The sequence below is a fragment of the Sinohyriopsis cumingii genome, chromosome 9 (assembly GCF_028554795.1).
Source record: "Sinohyriopsis cumingii isolate HCF-2022 chromosome 9, ASM2855479v2, whole genome shotgun sequence".
Classification (NCBI taxonomy): Eukaryota; Metazoa; Mollusca; class Bivalvia; order Unionida; family Unionidae; genus Sinohyriopsis; species Sinohyriopsis cumingii.
In genome coordinates, this window is record NC_142969.1 from 121019952 (window position 1) to 121040931 (window position 20980).

Sequence of the window (20980 nt, forward strand, 5' to 3'; positions counted from 1 at the left end):
TGTAACTTAATTTTCGGGGATATGTTTATTTTCCTTTAAATTCTGGGACAATTTCGTCATTTTAACGTTACTTTTAGTCACATCCATTTTGTCGTTGAGCATTTCCTTGATTATAGCTATTTATAGCATCATTACAATTATGCAAATTTTTGAACACCCCAGCAAGATTTCAGGTCTTGGTAATGCTTTATATATAAATCCCACGCTTGTACTAGTGTATGTATGTTTCTGTCTCTGTTGTGTTTGACCCTCTACCATCATTGTCCCTAGATAGTCCCACCATGTTCAATTCCCCTTGACGCTATACAGATCCACCATGTTCAATTTCCATATGTTAAATTCACTTGAGGCTATATCCCCCAGGGGTTTCCGTAATGTTAAATTTCCCATTGTCCCTAGACAGTCCCACGATCTATTCCCCATGTTAAATTTCCCTTGTACGTAAAGTGACCCACGATTTATTCCCATGTTAAATTCCCCTTGTACGTAGATTGTCCCACGATTTATTCCCATGTTAATTCCCCTTGTCCGTAGATTGTCCCACGATTTATTCCCATGTTAAATTCCCCTTGTCCGTAAAGTGACCCACGATTTATTCCCATGTTAAATTCCCCTTGTCCGTAAAGTGACCCACGATTTTTCGCCATGTTAAATTTCCATTGTCCGTAAAGTGACCCAGGGGTGTTTTTAATGGTAATTCCCATTGTCCGTAAAGTGCCCCCCTTCACTACTGTCAGCATTGAAAGCAACGGGAGATAATCGGATATGCTCCTTTATCACCCGTGATTGCATGTGCGGAGATATCCTACTTTTTATCAGTTCGGGTAAACAAATATACGTCATCAACAAAACAATGTAAATTTCCAACACAGAATTCAAAGTTCCGTTGTTATCGGTTGTGTTTTGAAAGAGAAACTTTGGATCATTAAATCAAGGTGGAAGGTCATATTGGGTCACAATGGCGAGATTTTACTCACGCTCGCAAGGATTGGTTAAGCAGGTTTATGCATGGTAAACTCTGCATTTTGATCTTGTACTAGGTGTTTGTGTGCGATTTGGATTTTTAAGGTAGCTTCAACAATTTTTCAGTCATATCGCTTCAATGTCTGCAGTGTCGCAGTTTATAGTGATGCCTAGCACTGTGACAGCATGCCGCAGACATGTAGCATGATGTCCCACCCAGTCACATTATCCCTACACCAGGCCGACAAGTCCTAACAATAACCTCTTAATGCCGAGCGCCAAGCGAGGCAGCTGTTAGTACCATTTTTGTATTCTTTGGTATGACTCGGCCGGGGATCGATCCCACGATCTCCCGCATCGGAGGCGGACGCTATAACCATTAGGTCACCCGAGCGGTCCGATCTTAAGAGGTTAATGAAACACAAGCGACTGCTGAAACACAAGCGACTGCTAAAACAAAGACTATTTGATTTATGAGGTATTAACCAAGATCGATGGATCACAATACCATAGCAAAACTCGTCATTAACTCCAATTCCAAATGTACCCTCCACGTATCATCAACGCTGAGACAGTCATAAGGATTACTGCGCGATGTTCAAGCTAAATTCATTAACTGAACGACATCTGAAATGTTGAACACAAGGTTGAAATATTGTTTTGTTTGAAATTGTTATACCAATAACATAACAGAATAAATAATGTTTGTTTGTAAGCAAAAAAGAAAGAAACCCTCTTATATGTGGCTATTAAATCCCCAAAAATTAATTAAAAACCATCACTGTCACTTTTTCCAATGGAGAAAAATAGCCTCATTCTGACTATTATAATGTAATACGGGGAAATACGTCTGGTATTCATATTAAGAAAACTGTTCGGTTGCAAAAGCGAGTCCGTTAAATAATACCGCATTGATAAATTGGAAGCATTCAAGAGGCAACAGTTTATTTAAATCATATCTTTTGCATGAACTACTTTACCGTCAAAAATGACGCGTAATGATATTGCCACAGCTTACTTTAGTAATAGGTTTAAAGGCAAATAACGCAGCAACGGTCAGAATTTTTAGACCAGTCACATCCACAAACTTTCGAATTCCAAAACTAAATTAAGCAAGATCTAAAATTTGTTCAATACTCTTGGCTCTTAATATGAAATGATATCCCAAAACAAATCATTGAATCTTCTAGTCGGTCAGCACACTTGGACATAAATATAGACTAATGTTCACAACGAATTCAAGTATATCAGCTTTTTAAAATAGGTGCATTATATAGATAAAATAGAAGTGTTAATTGAACACGTTCTGCTCATTTTGTATTTACAATATTATGGTGGTACGTGTTATGGATAAATTTAATTTTGACCAGTGAACATTGACAGTAGTTACGTCTGTAAACGTGTATACAGTTAATATGGGTAGTTAATTAATCCGTGTCCTTTTAACTTGTGTGCATGTGTTTGTGTGTGTGTGTGTTTGATTGTCGCTTACTTCATTCCGTATATATTTATTCATATAGCGTAGTGGATCTTAAAGTAGACCAGTTCTGTTGTTGAATCAAGCTCATGAAGTACAATTCTTCTTCTTCTGATTATTATTATTATTATTATACCAGGCGTCAAATCGCATAAAACTGATTCCCAATGACTGTAGGATTTGTCTCTGATGCGTGGAAATAAAATAGTACCTACCTAAAGCAGAGAAAGTTATCCAGGGCCGTCGCTCTTACATTTCGTTGGCAAGGTATTCTCTCTTTACTATGTAGAATGGGGATGTTGTTTTTCCGTGGTAAAAACCGTGGTAAAAATATGAATTAACTATTTCTACCTTTGTGTATTTGCCGTTAATGTAAGATAAATATCCCTACTTTAGAAATAGATATGTTCATACATGTTTGAAGGTATACATTTATGGTGCAAATTATTTAATACAGCGACGGTCTTGTCCGCTTGTAGGATATAATCTGTTTTCAAAGGGATTGGATTTCCAATACACACGAAGTGACAGTCGAGATTTTTTTATATATATTTTTTATTTTATTATTTTTAAAAAATTCTTTAATACACATAAAACATGGGTGGGTTTTCGTGATATTAACATCTTTATCATTTCAAATATGCATAGACAATAAGATGACTGTTAGAAAATTGTCTATTTAGAATGAAAGTGTAAACGCAGAAGGTTATAACCCGTGCAGAAGCGGATTCAGGGAACACTACACGTAGCTGAATTATACTGTTTGTCGTCTGTTACGTTTTAAGACGGGTATTGGATTTGGAGCTTTGGAGCTTTGGAGCATTGGAGGCATCGGATGTTTCTTCCAGCCTCATAAATCATTGAAATCTATATGAATCACTAAAGTGGAAATCAGTGATTTATTTCGAGCAGTGAAATGTGTATTCTTTTTCCTATCATGTATGCACGGAGTGGAGACTAAACCAGATCATGGGTCTAAAGGGAGACCAAAAATCATTCAAGAGGCAGAAAACATCTACAAGGGTCACAAACGACATATAGCTCTCTTAGTAATACCAGGTCAAATCATCCTACCGAGGAACGGCTACCGATATTACAAAATACATTATTTACGTGGATGGGTAACTCTCAGCCTAATCTGACAAATCCAAATCTGGTTAGTGTTTCTGTACTATCGCAGCAGAATTCCCGCGCATCAGCAAACAGCATGACAGAAAGAAAATATATTAATGATGACACATTTATAAAGACGGCAATGGGTTCAAACATGAGAAGTTGAATGAAAGAGATAAGACATGAAGTAAGGAAACTTAATGAAAGATTTATATATATTGAATGTTCCCTAGGTGAGCTGAAAAAATAATAAATACAAATCAGAACATGGCCCTATGCAAGAAGAATGAGAAGCTGGCAAAGATAGTTAATGAAATTGTATTTTAATGAACAAACCCTTGAGTAGCAATATGCGTATTCCCGTTTATAGAATCTGGTGTTTTATTGGGTGCCTGAAATCCGACATAAGACGTGGGAGGATGCAGAAAAATAAATTCAATTATATATGAGGAATGCACTCGGTTTAGATGCAGGGAGATCAAAAGATAACCCAAGACCAGTGATTGCCAAATTTTCAAATTATAAAGAAAAGGAGAAAGTCTTGAGATGCTATAGAGAAACTACGAAAGAAGCCAGTGAAGCAGCCACCAAGATCACGGCTAAGAATGAAGATACAGCGGCAACTAGCTAGCAGACCAGTTATTTTCCGTCCAGAGTGAGAACATTTTGTGCCAACCCGACATTGAAAAAAGCGATAGAACAAAGAAACAAAGCTTTCTATAAACATGACACTTTAATAATAGAGGGTTACACGTACGTATTTGATGAGGTTAGGAATGATGCTAATAATAGACGGTTACACGCATGTATTTGATGAGATTAGAAATGATGCTGTTCTTGTAGACAAAAGATAGGACTCCGGCCAATGCCTACATGATGTGTGTATTAGGAGAGCTGTTCTATTTCTGTGTTAGGTATGTTTGGTATGGAATATACCTGGCTTATGCGAGAAACATTTGGTTTTGTCTGTTTGTCGCCTGAATACTCATATGTTTATTCCGAAGAAACAGTAGGCCTATATGCCGTTATAGAAAATGAATTAGTTCACCTTTTAAATGAAATATGCTGACTTTGAAATAATAATTGCGGGCAATTTTAATGCGTATACGAGTACGGAGCCAGCTTATAACAAATATGATAGTGTTAATGACCTCTTTTAAGAATTTAATTATACTGAAGACGAAGAAATGTATGCTTTGGCTAATCAAGACGTAAGGAAGATAAATCACTTTGCAGGAATTTTCTACAACTACGCCAGATGACTGGGTTGAGGATCGACAGTGGTAGATCTGGACCAGATAAAGGGATGATAATATTTACAGGTATCCATGGCAACTCGGCCTGAGCAATAGATTATGTTTAGTTGACTTATGTGCTTTAAGAAATGCGTCATTCATATATATATATATATATATATATATATATATATATATATATATATATATATATATATATATATATCACCCAATTCTAAAAATGCAATTCTGATTACTTTCATGTACAAATCTTCCAATAGATACGATGTTCTTTTGTTATGTACTATAACCTTTCTTTGAACCGGTGGCCTGGATCTTTTGGTGTCTCTTCTTGGGCCTCATATTTAAACTGCCGTTTCTTTCTTCTGGTTCTAATTTGATCTGTTTCAAAGTCTGGTACTATCTCTAGTTCATTTGTAATTTCAGTAGCATCTGCCAAAACGTTTTGAAATCCCTCTTGAGTCCTGCAGTCCACGAGATAGTTCTTAGTTGTCTGCAACTGTCCTGTAGCTGCATTTAAATCAGCTTCATGACTTTGTAGTGCCCTGCTTGTAAGGTTGACTTCGAATATGATGTTGTACCATGTAACGAGTAATACTACAAATTTGAACTTACTGATTGCACCAGCAAGGGCCTTGGCTTCATCTCGGGAATTATTGCCAGAGGGACCTGTTAAGCTTGCATCATTAAAGATCTGCATCAGAGCATCATATATATCAATTAGAGGATATCTTAGTGGCTTCAGAGATTATATCAGAGTCTCCCATCTCGTTTCACACAATGGTTTATGAGTTATACCCAAGTCTGATATAAGACTGGTTAGAATTTGCCAACGCTTAGTTGATGAAGAGATGCAGTTATAGATCTATCCAACAATATTAAAGAAAGTAGTTGTTTCAAGACAACACCTAGCAGCATCATTGACTAGCAGTTGCAAAGAGTGTGCATTGCAGGACACAAAAAAGCACGTGGGTTTATGTCTAGGATCCTGTTTTGTACGCCATTTTATTTGCCTTTCATGTTACTCCCATTATCATAACTTTGACCACGCATATTTTCAATTTATAATCCAATTTGCCCAAGCTCTTCAATAAGAGTTTCTGCTATAAAGGCGCCTGTAGTTTCCTTTAGTGGAACAAATCTCAGGAAATGCTCTCGTATGATGACTTCAGGCTCAGGTATCATAATATCTGATTTTCTGATTACAGCAACAAAACGGACAATCATTGTCATTTGCTCTATATGACTTACATCAGGTGTGCAATTCAGAATTTTGGAATAGTATTTAGCAGAGTTTACACGAGTTAAAATTTGCTTTCTTATAGCATTGGCTAGAAGCTGTATAAGCTCATTTTGGATATCTTTTTTAAGATAGTGAACCAGTGTTTCGTGATTCTTAACTCTGCGCAAATGTTCATTCATGATAGGATCAAAACGGGATAAATATTCTACAAACTTCAAAAAAGTTCCGTTACCAGGGCAATACAACTTTTCATTTCTACAACGGAATGCCAAGTTTAGCATGCCAAGAACTCGTACCAAAGCAATTAAGCTTTGCAAAATTTGATGACAATAATGTTCCTCTTGCCTAATTTTCTGTTGGTCGATATCATCAATTGTTTTTCCTTTAGCTAAGCACAGTTCAAGTTCACGCCAGGATTGATCGTTTTCTAAATGGTCAGCAGTCCTCTCATGTGAAGACAGAATTGACCTAATGTTCTTCCAGTCTTTTGAACCTGTTTGTTGGAGAGATGATGCACCATTTCTTTTCCTTAATAACCTACAGCAAAAACAAAATACCACATCTTTTGAGATTGAATATATCAACCACTGACGGCGCACTTCTTCATCATTTGTTAGTCTCCTCTTGTAGTGTATAGGAGAAAATCTTCTGTTTTTTGAGTCTTTGGGAAAATCATCTAATACAACCTGTTGTGGACCATGTTGTACTAGAAGCTGTCGCAAATTATCATTACAACAGGAGTGCCATGTGACAGGATCACTGTCAGCCAAGCTTGGTGCTAAATCATCTTTTCTGGGGTACTTTGCAGGAATCTCACTTTTCTTGCTGTCCTCTTCCTCCTCCTCTATAAGACTTCCAGAAATATTCCCAGCTTGAGCAACTTCAGTTTTAGAGTTTTGATCATGTGTAGTAGGTTCACAATATTCAGTGCCCACAGTGCTAATTTCAGCAAGAGCACACTCATCGTGTTATTGTTTTGCTTCCTCTGGACGAAGGTATTTCAGGAAGAACCCCTCTTGCTTTGCTAGCCCCTTAATTTGTTCTGCTTTTCGTTTGCGGCACTGGGCTCCAGATGGTTTTTCTTTTCTTTCCGCCATGGCACGCTGCAAAATATATATTTTACGGCCGATCTGTCAAATTGCCCAGTTCATGAAATGGGCAAATTTGTCTGCCCAATTCTTTCCTTGTTTATACCATTAAAATAAGGAGTTACCTCCCTCAATTTGGTTTCCGCGGCAAACTGAAGGTTTCGTATACGCGTGATTCCACGGAAAAACTCGTGGTCTATAAAAACACGCGAACGTAATTACGTCCTGAAATTTTCGTATACGCGCGATTTTCACTCACTCATTTTGCTTGTTCCGGTCAGACTGAATCTACCCGATTATTTGTCCCTGTATGAAATAAACCAGGATTAAAAAGACCCTCAGTAAAACTGAGATTTATTTATTGATTTTTCAAAACTGTTGTTGATTTGGAGAAATGCGCCCCCTGAAATCAGCGTCCTAGGCGGCTGCCTGGTTTGCCTATGTGGTAGCGCCGGCCCTGCTCGTGTGATAATGCTACGTAATGAATTAGGCATTAGGAAGTACATTAATCTTATGAAATTAGGATTGTTTTGGTCTGCCATGCTTGGCCCGATTAAATAACCTGTGGTATATCTTTCAACACCGATGGTAGGATCTGGTAACGAGAGGGGAGTAATGTCATATTCCCAGTAAAATAACCGACAGGACATTTAGGTTCGTTCTCTGTTTATTTTAAAAGGGGAAAATAGCTCTTCATATGTATTCCAAGAATTATCCTCTTGTGTACCTACGCACTGAAGTACCCAAGCATATGACGTACCTACATGCTTACATATCCACCTACCCACACAACGTTTGAGGGCGAAAGGGAGACAAAACAGTAGGAAGGATGGAGAGAAAAAGGAAAAGGAAAGAGAGGAAAAGGAGAAAGAACAGAGAACAGCTACAGTGGAGTTGGAGTGAACCAGAGATAAGCAGGTTATGCAATTGTACAAGGCATTATCTTCGATTGTTCACTCGATCGTATGATCAACTAATTCTATCAGTAAAACAGATCAGCTATTTTTATAGATATATTTGTGTTTTGAAATTCGGTGCAAGATTTATTCCAAAATAACGCGTATCTTCCTAATGTACTGTATCATCACCATTGTTTATGTAATTCATTAAATTTTGATTTTTCATGTACGGGGGCTCGATTCATTCTGTTCTTTATATCTGCTCAGATCTATATGTATTTTACTTATACGTTTTCTCGATCCTGGCAATAACACCGACGGAGATCATCTTCTAGATAACAAGAACCGAATGAATCGGACACCTTGAAAGAAGATACAATCCGCCAATCAACCCACGCCCTTTACAAAGGAGGGGATGGCCTTTTACAGTAGTCATTCATGCAATATATATATATATATATATATATATATATATATATATATATATATATATATATATATATATATATATATATATTCTTTTTTTCTTTTTCTTCTCATTATATTAACGGTGCAAGTACAGCCGATATCTTTCGCTTAAACTGTTCAAAAAGTTATTAATAAAATAATGAAAGTCAGGTGGATCATCGAATATAAATTTAATTTTGAATAATGTAGCTGTTAAATTGCATGTAAGAATGAACCACAGATTGTGCCGTATATAAATGTGATCTTCAAAAGCTGGTGATGTTCAAATAAATCTAAATAAACAGTTAATAATTTATTAGAAATGAGACCAAACCAACTCGATTTTAATACAAAGATAGTTGATAGAACATATTTGACTATACGTTTCTATTAAAACAGAGGTTTATATCACAGGTTATTTTCTTACGTACAAGACATCAAAAAGAAAACAGCGGGCATCGTTTGTCTAAAAACCCAATAAAAATGCAATAAAATATTTCTATTTAAAATATCAGTTTCTATTATATACAAGAACTATACAATAAGTAAAAGCAACACCGAGGTTCAGCTGTCATGTCATTTTAAGATTCATTATTAGTAATTTCATAAAAGGCTGTCGTAGAGTAGCAATATTTACTTGACAAAATGTGTACAAAGAAAAGAAATGAAACTACAATATCACAGAGGATGGAAAAACCCACGCATAAAAATGAAATATTGGATGAAAGAAACCGTACCTGGAAAACATGTGTCATATAAAATATACAATACTCAAAATATTATTTAAAAAAAACAACAGACTATAAACTGAAAAGTGTAACAAAGAATTTTTTTTACCACAAGAATAGTGTTTTACTACAGCTGCATCATTTGAGTAAATAATGTCTGAATATTTATATACAATCTGGGAAACAAGGGGAACAAAGAGCATACATTGTGTGCCAACTTGTTTTCTTATTCACCTCCACATCCTCCTCCGCATCCACCCCCACATCCTCCCCCACATCCTCCACCACATCCTCCACCACATCCTCCACCACATCCTCCGCATCCTCCACCACATCCTCCGCATCCTCCACATCCACCACATCCACCTGCGTCTCCTCCTCCATCTACTCCAGCGTCTCCAGACCCATCACCACCTGCACAGTCATGTCCATCTGTGGCACAGGGTAGGTCACCTGAAACATGTCCGAAGTCTCCAACACCATCTCCGCCTCCACAACCGGCACAGGCGTAGATTCCATAGTGCTGCCCAATGTAGAAATTAGTTGGTGTGCTCCAAAGAAGTCCACAAGCAAGAATGAAAGCCATATCATCTGAAGGCACAGTCTGTACAGCACGGTCTCCACGTGAGGACACTTGCATAGCGACCCTGTTTCCTTCTGTCCAGTTTGCCGGTCGAGGGACGCATAGGACGTGAAGAAGGGATACAGAAAATGCGAGCGCCAAGTTTTCAGAAACTTCATTGCTTCTTGTGCCAACCTCAATTATTCCCTTTTTCAAATCAACCTCCATTGATTCCATGTTGAGTTTGAAGTTGTTCTGTAGATACCTAAGTTCCACGTTTAACCACTTTCCCGTAGCGATCTTGAAGAATCTCACATTCATTGTACCCGGTGATCCTGGAACACCGCGTTTTCCCGGATTGCCTCGAGTTCCTGTCAATTTAATATCATTTGAAACAATAGTCTTTTTGATTGACAATAAAAGAGAGTTCTAAGCTTTGATCAGGCCTAACTTTAAAATAGAACAAGTTATTACAGAAACTTTGAGAGAGAGAGAGAGAGAGAGAGAGAGAGAGAGAGAGAATAAATTACAAATATAAACTTTGCATTCGTAATAGCTGTAAAAACTTTGAGAAAGAATATTTCCATTAAAGGTTAATGTTTTTTTTTTCAATGAAGAAGGAATTTTCAACAGCCAACCTGTAACACCTGGGATCCCTTTCCGGAAACCAGTCCATTTACCAAGGCAAATACCCCAATCCCCTCCAGCATTTTTTATAAGAACTGCCCTTTCATTGGCTCTGGGGTTAAGCGTCACACAGCTTCCTTGATTTTTAACCTGTGGAAACGAAATGTTTATTCCATTCTTTTAATGCTGATATTATGAATTCATCGAACGTCCCTTATTTCTTATAGATAATAATATAATTTAAAAGCAAATTAATTGCACCTTTCTTCACTAGGGCTACAGCCTACACCACCACCACGACCACCATCCGTGTTTCGTTCATCTACAGTTTGATATACAAAATGTGGTGATCCCTGTTTGAAGCCTTTCGTTTTGTTCACATATTCGTTTAATCTCAAATTCAAAACGTCACACATGCACCCACACGTACAGCTCCATGTACACACACGCACCCACACGTACAGCTACAAGTAAGTATAGACATTCACCCACATGTACAGCTACAAGTATACACATGTACACACACGTACAGCTACACGTATATACACGAAGATTTTAATTGCTGTATTACACGACACTATACCTGTGTAGGTAAAGGAAGTTGATCAGACCCAATCAGATGTGCAACTGCCACCATTTTGTCATGGTGATACACTTGGACCGCGGACATCAGTAGAGATAAACTGTGAATTATTCTGCAGGTGAATATCACTTGTCCAGTATGATTTTTCAGTCTGGAAATAAAGGACAGTTTCACTTGTTTATATTTAACCATTGTAAAATGTACCTGTCTCTATTAAACAAAATGGCTGTCGTAAAACCTAATGTATCAGACAGTTGGAAATGAATATGATAAAAACTGGCAAGCTAATCGATATACGAGATAAGATCGATTATAGGTATAGAATAGATGTTATGCAATCGGCAATTTTGGTAGGCATTAATATAAAACTCTTAAGTTAAATTTAGTAATACAGCTGCTTAATGTCACGAACACGACCTTGACATTAGATATTCGAAGCAATACTATTTTTAGGAAAGTTTTCATTCCATGTCGTACAGTGGAAGAAGAAGCGAGGCAGTGACAAACACATGTTTCACTGTTAAGAATCAATGTAAGTCATCTGACCAATGAGATCAGGGAAATTGTTCCGAGTTATAATCTTGCAATAACCTGATTTGAACGTTGGTTTTACAATATCTGTGAAAGAATAATGTCATATTTGCAAATGCATCTTGCAATAAAATCAGACAATCAATCAAATGCATATAATACGTTATAAAAGTACGACAGCTGGATTTCAGTTCATTAAAAATGTGAGTGAAACATTCGTCTGTTGAGAAGTTTCTGCTTGTTCCTTTCGTACAGGAACACATATGGCGACAGTTTGTACTTATCTATCCTACACGGTGTGTGCAAGTTAATGTGGTTCGGTGTTCTTTGTAGGCGCACTAGTGGAACTTAAATACATTTATCTGCTCCATTGTTTTCAGTACATCCCGTAAAAGGATTCAAAATCGATTATTGCCTGACAAAGCTGTACCGATAATTGATTATTACTACTGGTGCCGATTGGCCGGCTCAATCTCCAACCATAATGTGCACAATCAATGAAATTCGTACAGATGCAGACAATAATTAAATGGACGTGCCAAACAAAGAGTAAATTGGTCAAAATGGAAGTCAAAAGATATGTTATAAAATGCACTCTTCCACAGTGTTCAAGTCCAGGTTGTTTCCATTGGTTGTATCGAACGACATTGATAAAAGGAATTAGGACTACTAAACACACCAGAGCCCTCTGCAGGAAATTATTCGTTATTTACCAAAAGGTATGTATTTTTCTGTAGATATTTTGTAAAGATACAATGTAATTTAGAGCATGATTGGACAAATACTCCGATGCTTTTCGTGTACAATAATTCTCTTTTATTGAAGTGTAGAAATAGTTTTCAGTCCTTCTTAACAGAAGACAGATAAACAACTGATTACAAAAATCCTGTAGCAAGCATTGAGTAGGAGGTGTAGTGCCCCCATACAAAAACAACAAAAAAGCTCATAAACAAACAATACAAACACGTGTCTCGGCGATAAAGTGCAAAACGTGGAGGCACAAGAGAAACAAAACAAGATAGAAAAATGAACGGAAAAGAAACATTAAATTATTTCTATTTCATTGTGAATTTACATAAATATCAAATAGCAAATAAAATATAAACCACAGCACAAGCAACGCTATATAGTTACAAGACCAGTTTCACAACAACATCTATAAAATGTGAAAATTTTGAAGTGTTAAGGTGACCATTAATGTTGCATTCCTGAAGACAGCGTCTTCACCAGCTACATTAAACAGATTATTGAAAACCTTTCATTTGCGGCTTCTTCATAGAACGGACGTTTTTGAATTTGGACCGAAAGTGATTTCAAGTGCCAATTGACTATTTAAATGACTTGTGTGCTGACGCTATTGGAAAGATTAGTATTACATTTTTGAATTAACACAAGGAACATTTGCATTAATCAATCATTAATTTCTACCCAGCAGTTATTCTTGAATTTATGCTAGTTTATACACAACCTTACCTGTGGTTTGCCACTTGACATTGGTTGTCCGTTCCTGGAGGAAGATGCGACAATGGAATCGGACCCCACAGTTGCTCTACCTTTTCTGGTATCACAGCTCTTTCGTATCGCCCCTGTTCCAGGGTAAATAATGCGTTTCCACGTTTAGTCGGTGAAATGCTGCCTTTCAAATCGCAGACTAGTTCGCGAGAAACAGCCAGTTTAACCTCTAAGGGACAGCCTGATGTAGCTGAACTACTTTCTACAAGAGGCAGAATGTTGTATTCTATCGCCCCAACGTCAATTTCAGAACCGCAACAAGCGTTTAGCACCCTTTCTGACATGTTTATTCTTAAGTTGTTGTGGAGCCTAGTATCAAACGTGAACGTGCTCAGATGTGGACTCCTCCACAAAATTTTGTCCGATTGCATTGTTCCCTTTGGACGTTTCAGAGTAATTACAGGGCGTCCAGACGTCTTATCAGCACAGCATGAGATTTCTAATTTAAACTTTGAATGTTGACCAGGAGCGGTATGAAGAACAACTTCGTCAAGTTTAACATCAGTTGTCTTGGTGGAAAAGGTGTGAATATCCATTGGTTCGAGGATACTCAGTTTTCCTTGAGGCGGATTTCCACGATACATGGCTCCATACATCGAGAAGGATTCGTTGAAAGCTTTCTTCCATAGGTCGCGTGTTTTCAGGTCAGCTGTGCTCAGTTTGGATCCAGGATTACGATCAGTTACAGTGTCGTCATGGTTAAAAAGTTTGCCAACGAGATTCTCCATGTCACGTTTATAGATATGTGGATGTAACTGGTGTGTATGCCAAATGAGGTCGATATCATAACAAGGCACCAGAAATTCTCCTGGGTTCTGTTGCTTTAGGAAAATGAACTTCTTGTAACGAAGAAGTCCATTCTCAAGAAATTTTATATCTCTATAGTGTGACAGAGAGACCTGATAGTAGAAAACGGCTTGTCTAGATGCAGCCTCCTTGATATCGTATGATAACCGGGACATTTATGTAATAGTCTTTGATTGTGTAGGCAAGGTGTGAAGGTCCAATTCGAAAGGTTCACGTGTTTCTTGGTACTTTTGGTTCCACAGACTTTGCGATCTCTTTAGATTTTTGCATCTATCTTTAACCAATTTGTGGCCGATTACTACACCTACGATGTCCATGCAGTCCTTTACATAGACTTTTGGACAAAGCATGTGACAGTGCCATACCCAATGGATATCCAAAGGCGCCACCAGGTTCTCATTTTGATTTTCTGCAGCAAGAGGAAGCCAGAAGTGTTCGTATCTATAAATGGCCCTGTCGAGAACATCCATTCTTTTTAAAGATGGATTGTTGTTGACTTCTCGCAGGAAATCTAAATGAAGCAAAGCAGCTTCCACCAGCGGGACCCCAAAGTTTATATTCTTCTGATTGAATTCCATGACTTATCCAATATCTGCAAATATATCATAATATGTAAACAATACATACCAATTTACTTCGTCATTTGACAGTTAGGACAATGTCCTGAATATAATCAACTTTGTCCTTGGATAGCTGCGTTACAAAAAAAAGAAGAAAAGAAATAATATGGACGTCATTGTATCATTTATATTTTCTTAGTAAAATAAACGTTTATGTGTCTTAGCGTATTTTGATATTATTTGTTTTCTGCCCTCTGTATCGTATAGTACTATTGGTTTGCGACTAATGAAAAACTGCTACGGAACTGTGTGCCTTTACCTGCGGACCCAAGTTGGAATATCAGTAGAATACGAATTAATCTCTGTGGCCGAATGGTCTGTAGCATTCTAGTTTACCAATCAATGCCATATCACCTCCGTCAGCGTGGGTTCGGATTTCGGGCTCGACTAATGTGGGTATGTGATAAAGCTTGCCGGTAGCTTCCCTTGGGTCCGTGGTTCTTCTTGGGGTTTTTACCGGGTTCTTCCTCCAACCGTGATACTGGCCGCCATGTATGGCATATCTTGCGCTGAGAAACGGTGTTATCCCCAAGGCAGAAATAACAATATAGCACTGTACTGCCCAAATTAAAACGGTTTTCATAGATCGTTAAAGCCCCTATGCCGCGGTCATGTGCATAGAGTCGTGTATGTCTACTCATTTGAATAATACTGAATATTGAAATATATTGGTTCTAAACATCGTTGGGTTCCATTAAAACCAAATACTATTGACATTTCATCACATAATGAGCCATGTAATTTCTCCCTCGAACTGAGAACCAGCTATTTTTCACATATGTACGAATTAATCTGCGACCTCCGTGGATCAACCGATTTCAATTGAAAGCTGCAACAAAAGAGTTGATGATGTCACCAATGTAAACGTAAGAATGTAACACCACGCGATGTCGAATAGTCTTCAGCCCAAGTTAAATCCTTATTAGAGCGCCCCAGCTGATAAATAATATTCATCCGAGTCTTATTTTTATATAATGTATGTTTTTTTCTTCTCAGATCCGCTTAAAAGAAGTGAACCTGCCTCTCTTCATACCTCCTCGAACCAATTTGTGAGCCACGTACGACTATTGTTGTTATTAGATCAGTCACACACGGAATTTGTCTAATTATCTCATCATTACAGCGGTATTGAGGCTTAATGAGAATCTATAAACTCAGTTCATAAGCAATTTTAATGGTTCGTATTTCTACCCATTTTCCCGGTTGTTCATAGTTGTAAAAGAGTATTCACTATAGGGAAAACTCATCAAAGCAAAGTTAGTGAATCAGTTAAGTGCAGGGGAAATCTCTTTCTGGTATATCAAGATAAGTATGTATACATTTATGACGAATCGATGTACAAATTTGAATACATTTACTTAACGTCTGTAGTACAACATTCAGTAACAGGTACGGAAGAGAAGCAATGCATACAAACTATCGGAATTCTAGACATTTCGTTTTCTGTTAATTTTGACTTAGTTTTTACATTTTAATTATATAAGTCTTGCACTTTAGAACGTGAATTGTGTAAATAGTTACACCCATTCATCCCCTGAACGCACATGAAGTTTTATCTTTAATAGAATGCATATGTACAATTTATCTTCACCGAGGAACTGCATTTGCTTATATGTTTAGTATAACCTCCTTTAGTTGTGTTGAATTTTATTTATCCCCGGGATAGGGATGGGCTAGAAATGCAGTATTACAAAATGCATGGAGGACAGTGGAAGAGAGAGAGAGAGAGAGAGAGAGAGAGAGAGAGAGAGAGAGAGAGTGGGGTGAGGTGGGGTGGGGTGGATTGGGTGGGATTTCCGGCTAATGCCAAACAAGCGTACATATCGACAATGCAATAATCATTGAAGGAGACTTAATTTGTTTCATTGATTTTTGTGTGATTCATCTGAAAATATTTTAGACAATTATAATATTTTAGATAATTATAATATTTTAGACTGTTTGAACAAAACTGACAATAAATAGGGTAAAACTTGCTTTTAAATAGACCAGTTGATTTAATCTCTCACCGAGTCTTTATCCAGTAAAGGACAGCGACAAACAATAAACATACAAAACTGTTATAATTGACAAAACGTTTCAATATTTTGCAATTAATGGAAGTATTAATCTGAATAATGTGGCTACCACAACTTATCGGTTCAAGCTCTAATGCTAATATTGTAATCCAGTCGGTATAGACATGCAAAAGGAGGAGCAAGAGCGCCATCCGTTTCTTCATTTAAAGTTGTGTAACTATAGATTATATCTCGATAAACTTTATTAACATTAATCGCAATAATAACAATAATAATAATAATAATAATAATTATTATTATTATTATAATAAGTATGTATGCTTTTGATTTTTAAAGTAGGTTTAACAATTTGAGAGGTATCGCTTTGATGTCTACTGTGTACTACTTTGATAGTTGGGGCATCATGCTGCAGACATGTAGCATCATGTTCCACCCGGTAACATTATCCTGACACCGAGCCGAACAGTCATAACACTAGCTTCTTTATGCTGAGCGGCAAACAGTAAGATTTCTTTTACTTCCTGGTGTTTGAACGCCGGTTGCAGGCAAAAAAACAATAAATATTGTTTGTGTCTGTTGCATTATTACACTGACAGCATCTCACTGCGAGTCAAAAACGCTCAGGCTGCTTAAAAACTAGTTTTGCTCTGTTCGATGTCAGTTTTGTACAATTAGTCGAATCAATTTCTGACACACGATCATTTGCTGATATATATATATATATATATATATATATATATATATATATATATATATATATATACATATATATATATATATATATATATATATATATATATATATATATATATATATATATAACACGTGTTAACATGAATAATAATAAAATGTAAAAAGTCACTTTCTTGTATGTTCATTATGATGATATTAATAATAATGATAATTGAGAAAATGTGAAAGTAATATATACATATATACATACAAATTGAAATATACTATGATTTACCCAAACTGTTTAAGCTCCGCTACCTGAATGGACATGCAATAAGGAGCAGTTTATTAAAGTCCCTCTTATGTGAGCTCTTGTAAGTTTGTTCAATAAAATCTGCAGAGCTAATGGTTTACTAGCAAGGAAAATTATATTCAACAGAAGAATTCTTGACTACCTGAGACATGAAAGCGACAGGGTTGGTTTTGTTAAAGATGCATATCGTGTTCATTTGAAATACCAGCTTGGCGGTTGTTTCCACCCATACGTAAACACCCAATATTCTGTCCCGAAACCAGTCTGGAGGAGGAATATTGAAACGGAAGTTCACTGCTGCGAAGAATCATTGAGGAGATCTAAACTTGGAATGAGACCTGAACGTTTACATTATGCAAGTGTCCTTAGTACTCTTCAAATATTTGCTGTCGGAAAGCTTGGTAAATGTTTTCCTTATAAAATGTGGACCTTCGTTAACATTGCCTATTTAACTATGTGCTCAATTTCAACAGAGAATGAATATAACTGTAAACTCTGCAAAAGATTGACTACAGACAGCCAAGCATTTTTTACTATACTGCTAAGCCCTAAACGACGAACGTAATACTATGTTTGAACAACTAATAGATACAATAGACATTCTAGACTTACACTGGCTTTTATGTCAGGACAATGAACATTACTTCATATCCTTTTGAGCAAGAGAGAGGACATCTTTGATTCTATGGATGATCACTCATGGCAGGCATTCATGTGTGTGTTGGCTAAAGGAATAGACACAATGTACAGAAGAACAAATTAACTTGAAAATGAAATATGATATTATGCTTATTCAGTAAATTAAGGAAATGGACCCATTTCATTTCGATCTCATAAATTATTTACAGGTGTTCTAAGTGAGAGCCAATATGATAATCTATTTAAACCGTTCTAGGCGAATGTAAATAATTCCAATTCCTTTTCTTCCTTTCTTAATCTCTGTTGCTTATATATTTCTTTTGCAATGAGTTATCTCACTCATGTGTTTAGATAGTGTTTTCTTTGCTTATACATGTGTATGTATGTGTATGTATATGTGTGTGTGTGTGTGGGTGGGGTGGGGTGGGGTGGGGTTGGTGTGTATATGTGTATGTGTATATATATGTATGTGTATGTATGTGTGTATGTATATGCTTGTATGTATGTATGTATGGATGTGTATATATATATATATATATATATATATATATATATATATATATATATATATATATATACATACATATATATATATATATATATATATATATATATATATATATATATATATATATATATTACATGTTTAGTGTGCTGTAAATCCATTAATGTTAAGCTATGCTCCTATCTCTATTGTGTAATAATGAAAAATTAACTGAATGAAATCTCTTCTGAAGAGGAAATAGTCAGTCAGTCATAAAAGAATGTCGCTTAGATAGGCTAAGAAGGCAGCAACAGTTCAGTCCATTCTGCCCAATGTTTTCGTCGCCACGTTATTGCTCATCCTTTCACACCGTTTTCTCTATCAAATCTCAAAAACTCAATCTAAATAATTAATGGAAAATAAAAATAAAAAATTATTAGCCTAATAGTATACGAGAAGACAACTGGGGAAATTTGACTACAGAAGCCGTCCCAACATAGAAACATATAGGACACACACATATAGCATACACATATAGCACACACGGGTCTTAGAGATCTCTGGCATAGATCACCAAACAAACAAGGGAAGTACCGGGGTTTTAACCCAGGGTCGGACGAACAACCTTTTAGATAATACTAGGGATTAAATACCCCATCAAAAATTTCAGAAAGTCAAATTTTTGGTCAAAATTATATAATAAATAATACAAACACACACACCTTCGGGGAATACACAACACGTAACAACTTTTCCTTTTTTTCTGGAACGGGGGTTGGGGGTTGGTATCTGTCTGGTGCCCCCCCCCCCCAATCCTTTCAGTCCATCTGAATGAAATATTAGACAACCTGCCGCATCTCTTGTGTCAAACCGAGCACCATTCATATATACTGGCAAATTTAGGTCAAACAGCCGTTTTTATACAATGTTAAGTTGTAAAGATATTGTTTAAGCATAAACAGTATGAACTAAACAAACGTTCTATAGCCTTGCACGACGAAATATGGTACCAACAGAGTAATCAACGTTGAATTATCTATGTAACCACTGTAGGTAAAGTACAGGTAGTAATGCAAAATGAACTGGCTTGTATCATGGCTCGTATGGCTCTAACTGACTGGTCACATCTACTTGAATAATGCATCAGAAAGAAATAGTATCGAACCGATCGACGCGATTAGTAATAAACACATATACGTACTGTCTTTTGATCAATATTTACGTTGTCATTAAATAATCTAGAGAGTCTGAAGAAAGAAAATCTAGTAGAAGATTTTACCTTCGCGTCAAGGAGTAGATTAAAATGTATATAAGTCAGGACAGGTGTGTTCATGTTGTTTACAAAGTCGGGACAGGTGTGTTCGGCTTGTTTGTTAAACGGCATACGTCATGGTAAGTGGAGTGAGACTTCGCAGGGGATTCCCAGGTGGAGTTGCTTCCCATTTCAAATAATATAAGTGTGTGGCTCCGGTATTTTAGACTGAGGTCTTTCTAGGCCTCAAGCTTAATAGCATCATCCTCATTTATTTTGTGAGCCGAATGGAAAATGTATGCGCCACCTACAGGTCGCTTGAGGCCGTCTTTTAACAGCCAGGAATAAAGAGTCAATTGGTATAATTTATGTAGGTGCATTCTGCCCTCAAACATTGCTGATATTTGATCTGTGGGGTAAATTAATATATTTTCACGTTTAGGTGAAGTAATATAAAGTGCAGTTATGTTGAAGACATAGTGGTTATATAATTGTAGCCAAATTGACAATTGCATTCCACAAAGACACAGGGTAATCATCAGTCTCGTGGTACTGCCACTACCTACTTACAGAGGTGGTGGAGGAGAGAAATTATTCTGCGTTGGGTCTCTTAGAGCTGTGCTCTACAGACTGATAATTTTTCATATATATATTTAATTGATTAAAATTAAGGTACAAAATTTGCACCGCCTGTTGTTAGGCCAAACTATGTTATGCAATGGAACACCTAGTTACATACTAATAATGCTGCTGGTACTGCTACTACCCTATCTCTGTATATGTCTGTCTGTCTCTGTCTCTGTCTCTGTCTCTCTCTCTCTCTCTCTCTCTCTCTCGGGGCCCGGGTGGCGAAGTGGACTCACTCTCTCGTCTTGAACGATCAATGACATCTCACTTCTGTCCTCTTTGTTTCTAGTCTCAGGTTCAGCCAATGTGGGAATGCGAGAAAGCTTGGCCGTAGCTTCCGGTACGGTGCGTTGGTGGTTCTTATTAAGAGATGATATATGACTGAGATGAGATAACATGCTTAGATTTTGGGCTGTTCATATTAGAAATCTTAAGTTGCATTCCTCTAAATTGGTTTTATAACAATATAGGGAACATTGATGGCTTTGTATCTTAATTTTTTCAATGAGCGGACGATGT

At 36.9% G+C, this 20980-nt stretch overlaps 3 protein-coding genes across 3 annotated transcripts; all 3 read right to left on the bottom strand.

The window, feature by feature from the left end:
- Window positions 1–5092: 5092 nt before the first annotated feature.
- Window positions 5093–5509, bottom strand: LOC149792614 (uncharacterized). The gene has a single exon (XM_089969590.1). The coding sequence runs from the start codon at window positions 5507–5509 to the stop codon at window positions 5093–5095; it is 417 nt and encodes a 138-aa protein (XP_089825716.1).
- A 362-nt stretch (window positions 5510–5871) lies between these two features.
- On the bottom strand, window positions 5872–7149 carry LOC149792615 (zinc finger MYM-type protein 1-like). Its single transcript, XM_089969591.1, has 2 exons — window positions 7073–7149; window positions 5872–6991 (listed from the first exon to the last, which is right to left on the bottom strand). The coding sequence occupies exons 1-2, from the start codon at window positions 7147–7149 to the stop codon at window positions 5872–5874; spliced, it is 1197 nt and encodes a 398-aa protein (XP_089825717.1).
- Window positions 7150–8660: 1511 nt separating this feature from the next.
- On the bottom strand, window positions 8661–20013 carry LOC149792616 (uncharacterized). The gene is made up of 6 exons (XM_089971245.1): window positions 19862–20013; window positions 18072–18184; window positions 12991–14428; window positions 10987–11137; window positions 10415–10553; window positions 8661–10147 (listed from the first exon to the last, which is right to left on the bottom strand). The coding sequence occupies exons 3-6, from the start codon at window positions 13989–13991 to the stop codon at window positions 9441–9443; spliced, it is 1998 nt and encodes a 665-aa protein (XP_089827371.1). The 5' UTR covers window positions 13992–14428; window positions 18072–18184; window positions 19862–20013; the 3' UTR covers window positions 8661–9440.
- Window positions 20014–20980: the final 967 nt, after the last annotated feature.

Bases quoted from the DNA above. Each gene is read 5' to 3' on its own strand.
- LOC149792614 (XM_089969590.1), bottom strand. From the start codon at position 5,509: ATGCAGATCTTTAATGATGCAAGCTTAACAGGTCCCTCTGGCAATAAT.
- LOC149792615 (XM_089969591.1), bottom strand. From the start codon at position 7,149: ATGGCGGAAAGAAAAGAAAAACCATCTGGAGCCCAGTGCCGCAAACGA. The intron at 6,992-7,072 runs GCAAGAGGGGTT...TGCTGAAATTAG, and splicing joins CAAATTAAGGGGCTAGCAAA to CACTGTGGGCACTGAATATT.
- LOC149792616 (XM_089971245.1), bottom strand. From the start codon at position 13,991: ATGTCCCGGTTATCATACGATATCAAGGAGGCTGCATCTAGACAAGCC. The intron at 10,554-10,986 runs GTATAGTGTCGT...TCGTTTCCACAG, and splicing joins AACTTCCTTTACCTACACAG to GTTAAAAATCAAGGAAGCTG. The intron at 10,148-10,414 runs GTTGGCTGTTGA...TTAAATTGACAG, and splicing joins AGGGATCCCAGGTGTTACAG to GAACTCGAGGCAATCCGGGA.